At 40.4% G+C, this 9,762-nt stretch overlaps 1 protein-coding gene across 1 annotated transcript in view; it reads right to left on the minus strand.

Annotated features, from left to right (window-relative positions):
* Positions 1-9,762, minus strand: part of ANK2 (ankyrin 2, neuronal) — a 329,331-nt gene that overhangs the window by 69,619 nt on the left and 249,950 nt on the right. The window contains exon 23 of the mRNA XM_009320420.1: positions 884-1,028. Within this exon, the coding sequence (XP_009318695.1) occupies positions 884-1,028 (145 nt within the window). The remainder of the gene's footprint in view (positions 1-883; positions 1,029-9,762) is intronic.

A 9,762-nucleotide genomic window follows, 5' to 3' on the forward strand; every position in this document is an offset into this window, starting at 1 on the left:
TTCTAAACTAGAACTGTGGGTGTTAATCTGCCAGTTTGAATCTACGCTTACGTTCACTAGTAAAGGCTCTCATTTTGAAAAGGGAACACCGTATCTTTTGTAGACTATAGTGACATTCCCCCCTCTCAAAAAAAAGATTAAAGCTACAGGCATTATTATTCCAGAAATACACCTAGGCTTAAGTTCAACTTGTTAGAGCTAAGCAAATCAGTAAGTTTTCTGGACTGAACACGTTATTTTTTCTAATTTATTTATTTACTTACAACAGAAATACCGTGTTGTGCCAGTAGAAGGAAAATGATTCTCTTTCCTGCTAATTCAGCCATGATGCAACCGAGAGAGTCAATGTGCTTGTTGACAATATACTCACTGCCAATCCAATGTGGAATGACCAAGTCCGTTGCTCCTTTCCTTATATCTAGAGCCAGCAAGCTACTCCAAAAAGTCAGCTCACCTAATGCTAAAACACCCTGTCCACCCATCCACCCATCCCCTGACTCGTGACAGGAGGAGACGGGGATGATTCATAAGCCCTTTCCATAGACAGCTGGACTCTTCTTCCTTTGCCTGACCACAAAGACAATAAAGCAAGCTATGCCGTTTCAAGAACCAAGTAAGAATCACAAACAAATTCTTCCCTAGACTGTAAGTACAGTATTAGTGCCAAATGGATTCATTTCTGGACTGCTCAGGAAATATTCCTCCTGACCACACCTTCCCCCTACAAAGCGGCGACTGCCATGCTGACATACCTAATAAAGAAATGATGACAAGTGCTCCCCTGTCTCCCTCGAGTTAAAGACCCCGAGAAAGGGATTGCAAACATTTATAACAGAATGTGTGCAGAATTATCATAAGAAAAGATACGTGTCCGGGCAAATACCTGTCAGATCGTCCTCCTTCCAAGCTGTACCTGAGGTAGTTCATACCATCTAAGAACTGGCTGCTTGGTAAAGAGTCATCTCCCAGTTCTCTGAGGTCTTCTGGCCTAAGGTACTCTCCTCCATCTCCTGTCATTGTGTCATCACCTTTAAACCAACCACAGAAGGGACAGAGATAAGCACACACACGCAAGTTTGATGTCATTTACATGTTGGCATCTAACAGCTGGATGGCACAATAAACAGGAAGGCATTTTCCACTCAGGAAACACTGCAAACCACAAGCAATTAATGTATTTAATGAAACTGGCACATCAAGCAAGATTTAAAAAAAAAAAAAAAAAAAATTGACATCAAGGTGATTAATCAACTAGATTTAATCTAATTTTTGCTGTTGCACATACTGTTAAGGGGCAAATTTCTTCGCTACTCTCTAAGGCATGATCTCTCTGTTCCTTTATCCATCTTAGCTCGCTGGTCACAGCGATACTGTATCACAGCCTGACAGTTTATGATTAAATACAACCACTTATTTGACTGCAAGCTATGTGTTTTCAGCTGAAAAGGTGTTTTCTGTGGCCTTATGCCTGATAGTTGCAAATCCTAATTTAAACTCTCCATTGTCCAAACTCCACATCATATGAGGCTGCCTCACCCATGTTCCAACATCCTTGTGTGATCAGCAAAAAAAATTCTTATTTCTAAAACGCGGCAATATCCAGAAACTGGAAATAAGCTCACGTGCCTAGATGGTAATGACCATTAATCAGAAAAGTAATTCATAATGAATCAAAGCCTAAATGATCATTGATTATCTGACATAGTAACCTTTTTGCATATACTCTGAATAACAGGGTTTTGGGGTTTTTTTTAGGTCCAAAATTATTTTCCCCAGGAAATTCTGTCTATATGAAGTCACAGTTTGCTTTTCCCCAGCAGACTAACAAAACAGATTACATTGCCAAGCAACATGTAGATGTTTCTTTTCATTCCCATTTGCAACACGGTTTGTCTCCACAGTTTCTGCCTGGAGATTTCAGTCACTTTCCCAATGGTTAATTACTACTGCACGAGCCTGCCAGAGGCTTGCTGCGGCACACCGAACCGCACAACATGACCCTAGGCCACCGATATCTTCAAACTTCAAATTTTCTAAGCGGCACGGGCAAAAGTCAAGAACCTGAAGCTCAGTTACATGAAGGAGACTGCAACTGTTACACAGGAACAGTCTTCAGGGGCTACACATTCCAGCCGCAGTAATTCACCCCGATATGCTGAGAAACACGAAGGTTTGTAAAGGTTAGGTAAGTGGCATCCACGCTGTTTCCAACAGAATTCATTTGGGCATCAAGGCAGTTGCCACTTGTGTGGTTTAAAGTCTGAATAAAGCAAAATTGCAAAAAACAATTATTGTTAGCGCCGCTATTTCTGGTAGAGCATCCCCCCCCCTTGCAAAATGTTATTGGTGTTACAAGCTATAGGAGTGGTGCTCCCTACTAAGGGAAGAAAACTCGGTATTTGTTTTCATGAAACAAATCAAGCTACTCTTTCTAGCTTGATGTTTCAGCTAATAAATAAATAATTTATAATTTGTCATCTAAACTAAGTAACTTTTGGGGGTTTTAAGATTTTTTTGTATACACAAATATTATATGCAAAAATGAGGCCTAAATCTTTTCAGTATAACAACAAAAGCTCTTGAAAATTCCATCTGCCCACATTAAGAGGGAGAAACTGGGCACAGTTTCACAGAAAACAATAAAATGCATTTAATCATTGCATGTTTCCTGTCTTCTGACAGATGATGCCTCCTGTTTCCTGGGAATGTCACATTATAAAGCACAGGGCTTAGTGAAAATTTGGAAGATATTAAGGCAATGCTGTTAATCAAACAGTAAAAGGAATTTGAAGTTATATTTCAAATAAACTACATACTTATAATCAGGCCAGACATTCCATCTATAATAGAAACAAAGGCAAAATCTTCACCACTTTCATCACACCCACATCCTTTAAAAAAAAATCCAAACTCTACTCTTATTTCAGCTTTGGCCTCTCATCTAAGAGTTGTCAATAATAGGTCTAAGTAACACTAGCTGTTTTATGTGATGTGAACATCTGCAAACAGTAATAAGACTATCCATGAGTATTTCACAATGTCTTCAGAACATTTATCTGTTGGTAACACAGCTTCCTTGCTAGCATACGAGTCTTGAGTGAGTGAACTTAGAAGTTAAAGTCACTCCCCGCCAACCCCCCCTGTGCCCTTCCATCTTTCCTTAATGAGATGAACTCCCAAAGCAAGTTGCGCCTCCGAGTATATGAAGGGGGGGAAAAAAAATGTATTTAAGTCTAAATGATCGTGTAGCAACATAACATTTCATACAGTTGTGGTTACCCGAGTGTCTTAATTCCTGCTTTGCAGGGCAATTGCACATAGGCAAAAGGAATTATTCTGAGTCTGTGTAACAAGCAGTCATTCATCCTGCCAGCAATATTGTGTTGTCACTAAAAGATCTAACACGGCCATATTCCTGAGTCTCAGTCAATTCAAACGTACCCAGGCATGGTATCTGCTGAGAAGAAATTACATGTTCAGCTGACCATGGGCTTCTTTACACGGCAAATCTTACCAGATGGTAGTTTCGTGGCGGTACAAGAAGTTATCCTCAATCATGCTAGAAACGATTCATCTGCCATCACATTCCCCATCAAATTAATGACAGTAACGTTTTCACCACTTACTAAGCAGTTCGTGACAAATATAGCCCTTGACATTGATGCCCCGTGATTTGCAGTGGCCATCTGTGAACTTACAGGTGGATTTCGATGAGTTACCCACTTAGTGATTTATCTTCTGTTTACTTGAAAGAACACCTTCCTTTCTTCAATGATACCAACAGACCTCCAGAGGTTTACTTGACGGGGGAAAACACACGACAAAGCATTGGGTGACCTCGCACTGTGCCCCAATTAAAGCATTCCTGTTCACCTTGGCCTCATCACTGCTACTGCCCATCTCTCAAACATCTCTAAACATTTTGTCCAAATCTGCATTTCTGAATAACATCATCTTCTTTAGGGCAGGTTTGAAAGGAAATAAAATGCACCAGAAGGAAGTATCAAGTACCTGGACTCTTAAAAGAAACGCTGGGGTTTTATTGGTAAGGACACTGGAACAAGAAGTAAAAAAAAAAAAATTTTTAAAAAATTTAAATCCCCAAACGTAGGAATTTATTTAAACAAAAAGTGGCCAATAGCTGAGTCCCTGCACTTGCTGCTGCTATTATTTGTTCTTTGCAAAGTGCAAATAAGTCCCAATATGATGGGTAGCTTTTCCAGAGCATAACACACAAAGCATTACGGTCCCACTGCACTCTCAGCAATGATCTGGTTAGTCCATTAATCCATTTCCAGTGGCCAAACTAATGCCCTGGAACAAGGTGCAAGACCCCCCAAAAGCATCCATTTTGTACAGGTTTGCAACACTTGGGGTTCTTTCTTTTCTCCTCAGAAGGGGGACAGAAAAAAAGGAGAGAGATGACTTGAAGCAAGAAGATGGATACAAAGGGTGGGACTGGCAAGGGCCAGGTTGCAGGGAGAAGGGATCCCAGAGACAGCGTAAGTTTAGCAGGTTCCAGGCCTCTTACTAGGAAAAAATGAGAAGGAGATATGGACCTGCTAAACAAGGTGCTACGCATTTCTATGAGGTGTTGGCCACCTACACAAACTATTAAATCAAGTGGCCTCTTCTGCAAAACTGGAGACCCAGCACTTTGCAGGATGGGATCCAAGAGAGAGAAAGAAAGGACGAAAATGGGATGGAGAGGTGAAAAAGAGAGACAGTAAACCTAAGAATCAGAAGGGGAAAATTAAATAAACTTTAGGATTTAAATACTATGCTTAGGGCAAGGAAGGCCTCGTACAGAAACTCATAACGGGCAAGTGAAAACTGTACTGATGGTTCTTAGAAACACTTTAGACGAAGTTTTAAATCTTTGTCACAACCAAGCCAACCAAAGGCATATCTATTTTAAGCAGCGAAGAGCAGCACAGAGACTCTTAGGCTGGTGAATCCATACATACCAGACTGCAGAGCTGTGCAAACACACCGGTCCAGAAGCAGCAGAGCTACGGTGATTCAGTGTTGTACCTGAGCAAACAAGCTCTCTCGCAGCAGGGACTATTAAGCCAGCAGCAGCGCCGTGCAGCTGACCTGAGCAGGCATCCCCGCACAATTCTGCACCGTGATGGGCAACGCAGGTGGCACTAGCTGGGGCACTTTTCCAGCCTGCTGTTTTGTGCTGTAGAGGCACTCCGGAAAAACCAAACAGCTAGTTCTCACTGACTCAGAGGACCCTGAACCTTTTAAGACACCGCTGCCACAGAAACGGAATTAAAATAGCAGCACTGGCATCATTCGGCGGAGCTTCACGGGGCTGTGACGGAGCAGGAAGCACGCAGTTTAGCCTACGAGGAGCAGTGGGCGCTGCACATATCCAGCGATGATGCATTAGGTAGGCAAAAAACAGACAAAGCATGAATGGGAACCTTCCCTACGATCTTTTAAAATGCCTGGAGTTTTTTCTATTTGCCTAGACTGGGGAGCAGGAGTAAACTCCATTGCCAGTCACTGTCAAGGCCACACAGAACTGTTTTCGAAGTCTGCATTAAAATAGAGCCAACCAACCATCTCGCAAAAATCCACAACTAATTCACTTTTTGCTCAAGTCAGCAATATTCGTATGAAGGCTCTTACCGGTCTGCTCCTCTTTTTTTTTTTTTTTACATTTTATGCTGACCGCTTATTGTTTCTGTGTATCATGAACGCATAATATCCAAATATAGCAATGGATCTCGATTGCTAATTCTAAGATACCTGTTAGCAGGAAGGGAAGCACCTGGGCAGGTCTGACTGGCTGTTCAGACAGTAAATATTTGCCTCACTCTAACTGAGTAGTACAGGGAAAATGAAAAGCTAATTTTGCTGATGATGATTTCAGGTGTTTGAACACAGGTTTTGAGCGTTATAAATCATTGAACAGACTACAGGCCGCATGCTGAGACCACATACCTGCTCCTTCAGTGACAGTTCGGCTGAGCACACAGGATTTTACCAAACCATCGAAACCGGAGACCCATACTGATATTCCTGTACTTTACTCCTTAGTTTTCTTAAATTCTACAAAAGGCAGTGGTATGTCCTACCTATATAACTGATTAAATCACGCAACAACCACGAACCACTTTGAGATCAAAGACGTGTTTTAAATGCAAAGTAACATTTACTAGACAGTAGCTTTGAGGCACCCAGCCACATGCAATTCTCAGCTTAGCAAGTCAGTATTGGCTCACAGGAGAGGCGTTTCATTAACGTTTCTAAAACAGACTAGCTTTTTTTCAGAAATTATCCTCTGATATCAGGGAGCTATGCAAATATTGGATCAAGTAAGCAGTTTTAAAATTTTCACCACCCCATTCTGGATATGCATCTGCAGAGTCAACTCGTTTAGGGAAGCCTCAACAAAGGCAGTTCCTACCATTCCTATAGTTCTCCTGCTACGTAAGTGAATTGACAAATACAATCGCTGTATGAGAATTGCTCTGGAATTGTTTCTCACAAAACAGAGAAAATATAGGCAAAAGTTAAAAAGAAAGAAAGAAAGAAAGAGGGCTGTGACAGAAACTGCCAGAAATTGCTTTTAATAGATGTTTTTAAAGCCAGATACAGTTATGTGACTTTGCCAAAATTATTGTTTTCTCTGCAGCATACAGATAAGTCTACAGCTCCCCACAGAAGTGCTGCTCCTTAAAAGTAACAGATGGAGAAGGGACAGCTATGGCAAGCACAATTTTTTATGGAATATGTAAGTCCTGAAGCATCTTTAAAGGAATGTATAATGCAGAGTTTCTCTGACACTTTCCTTGGACACCTTCACTTCCCTAAAGTCAATCCTCTATTTAATGCCACCCCCCCAGCTCCCTGCCCCCACAGTTTCCCTGAATTAGTTTGGCTAATGCTTTAAATTTCTTTATTTTTAGCCAGTCAGGAAAGCAGGGTTTCATGTATGGTTTCACACAGGGTTTCATATATTGATACATGACTTAACATGAATCATCATGTCAGCTATTGGTAGCTCAATGCAGCACTCGCAGAAAGACAGCAGGCGAAGCAAATGAAAAGACAAAAAACCTGTATGTCTACCCTCCAGTATCTGCAGGGAGGGGAAGACGCCTTGATTTTGTCTTCTCACAAATTAACCTGCTGCAAAATGAATTCCAGTATTTCACAGGTGGCTACTATGGTATCTATAAAGCTAGGTAACAGAATAGTTTCACGAGGAGCAATAAAGCAGATCCCACAAAGAATTCTGGGCAGGAAATGACATTAAAAGAACATACTGGGGAAAGTGATGGAGAGCTGATTTAGCTTTTTGCTCCATCAGAACACTGTTTTCTTCTCACGGAAGAGGAAAATTCACCCTAAAACGGGTAAATATTTCCTATGAAATAGGAAATTTCCTCACAACATGAAACACATTGGGCATTAAGGAAGGAAAGCTTGGTCTAGTACAGGTATCTATGACTCCCAACAGACACGCTGACCAGGACTCTGCATGCATTTAAGTGAGAAGAAGGGGAAAAAAAGTCTTTTCCTTCTTCCCAAGGACACAAAGTATTTACTAATTTTGCCCTTGTGAAATTCACGTGGCACGTACTGCTCTTTTATGCAGCACTTTTAAAAAATATTTGTAAAATGTTATGTACCGACACACAAGACATCTTTCACAGCCACGTTGTTCCAGGGAACAATAGCCCAAGACATCTGCTGCCCACGGAATGGGTAATGCTCCTCTGACTGGGAGAGCTCACTTCGACTACAAAATATCTGTAAGTACTGTCAGCAGCCGTCAAATCTTTAGCTTATTAAGGTTAATGTAAATGTAAAAGCAACCAGTTTTTACCAATCTTGAGTGGGAATAAAGACAGGTCTAGATCAGATGGATAAGACTAGTCAAAAACACATTTCCCCTTTTTAACACGCTGATTATGATTTAATCCAATGACCAAGCTACTGTAGGTCCCCCCTATAACTTCAATCTCTGAAGTACATAATTCACTGCTCAACGTTGCTCATAAAATAACAACTTAGGAAATCATGTATAAGTATATACAGTAGTGTCCCCTGGTCATGCCCATGCATTATTCCTTCTTTGCACTAACAACTGTATGTCTGTAGTTTGGGTCATGCCTACATGTGTCACTGACATCATTTATTATTGCTAATCTGGTCAGTTCTACTTTTCATCAACAACACTGATGCAAATGAAAAACAGCAGTTTCTTCAAAACTATTGCCACAATTTTTGCAACCTAACCACAATCTCCTATTTTTCATTACTAAATGTTGACAAAGTGAGCAATCTTTAGCAAGTCTACCCCAACAAAAATAAAATAATTTCTTTCCAATGACATTACCAGATATTAAAAAAAAAGCAGCTTTATTCTCTGTGAAAGATTTTAATGAAAAAGTCCAAGTAAGACTTGTTACAACTTTTTCTTTCACATTCCTAGCAACAACGTCAATAAAGTTAGGAGAGAAAAATTGAGCAGCTAACCATTATATTGAAAACCTTTTGTGTTGACAACACATGAATGAAAAAAAAGGGCAACCAGTTTTCAGATTTTCTGTTGCATTTGCGTATCTGACACTTTGAAGAAAAAAAAATATCTCATTTTGCCTAGGCAAAAAAAAAGAAGAAAATATAAGTAACCTCAACAATACCATGTAAACAAAAGCAACTTTCCAGAGAAGAATCTCCCTTCATCTTGGATGACCTTGTTAAAATGTACCAGCAAAAAACTCTTTGCATTACAAACCTTACAGGGCATCTAAAGCATACAAATTTCTAGGCAACGGGAGGTAGACATTGGCATATTCTCTGTGCAGGTTATCATCAGTAAAGTTCTCAGCATCAACTCTTATTCACCAGCTATTTCTTTCTGAGCACAGATTTCTTTTCATTAAAGAAAGTTTCAGTTAAATTTTCAATACATAGCTTTTGATTTCCTTCTGTACGTCAACAATCTTTGGCTACATTTTATACTACTGGTTGCAAGATGCTTAATTTAGAGTGTGAATTAATTCAGTGGTGTTATTCTGAATTTACAGTGTTTTAACGTGCAGCAACAGCAACTTACTTAAGTCTAACCAAGAACAGTTACCGGCTGCAACCTTAACTTCCAGGTTTAACTAAGGAAAGTTACTCCTTAAGTCTTCCAACTAATTAAGCCACTACTTCAGTGGAATTATGTGCATGTGCAACAGCAATGAATTCTGCCCAGACTTAGCTGCTCATTTCTCACACATATGCCGTAGTATTACTCTACTCTAAGGCCATGTGCGGAGGCACTCAGGAAATTCACCGTCGTATTTTAGCCCTGCTGACTGCTGTTATAGATACTATTAAGAAATTCAGTATGCTTATCAAAGTGCAAGCTGCCGTTACCACAAATATGAAGTGATACACTTTGACAAGAGAATATTCTTGGGTACCAGAGCACATTATCGTTTAATAACAACAACTTTCATAACAATAACTAGGTGGCCGGTTAGTTCCAGGCAAGCAGTTACAAAGGTAGATAAACAGATAGATGTGGCATTTTCTTCACAGCTCCCAACGCGCCAGGCAAAGCAGCTTATCGCTATCCCATTCTACAACTGGAAGACTGAGGCAATTGCAGTGACTTCCACAGTGTCATTTAGGAATCATCAACAGTGCCAGAAATAAATCCCTGAACCCTCCTGGAGCATCTGTCTGTAAAGCAGTAACTTCTCTGTCCTTTGTGAGTGTATGTCTGAACCAGACTTACTAAGCAGT

This window comes from Pygoscelis adeliae, unplaced genomic scaffold (assembly GCF_000699105.1).
Source record: "Pygoscelis adeliae isolate BGI_AS28 unplaced genomic scaffold, ASM69910v1 Scaffold143, whole genome shotgun sequence".
NCBI classification, from domain to species: domain Eukaryota; kingdom Metazoa; phylum Chordata; class Aves; order Sphenisciformes; family Spheniscidae; genus Pygoscelis; species Pygoscelis adeliae.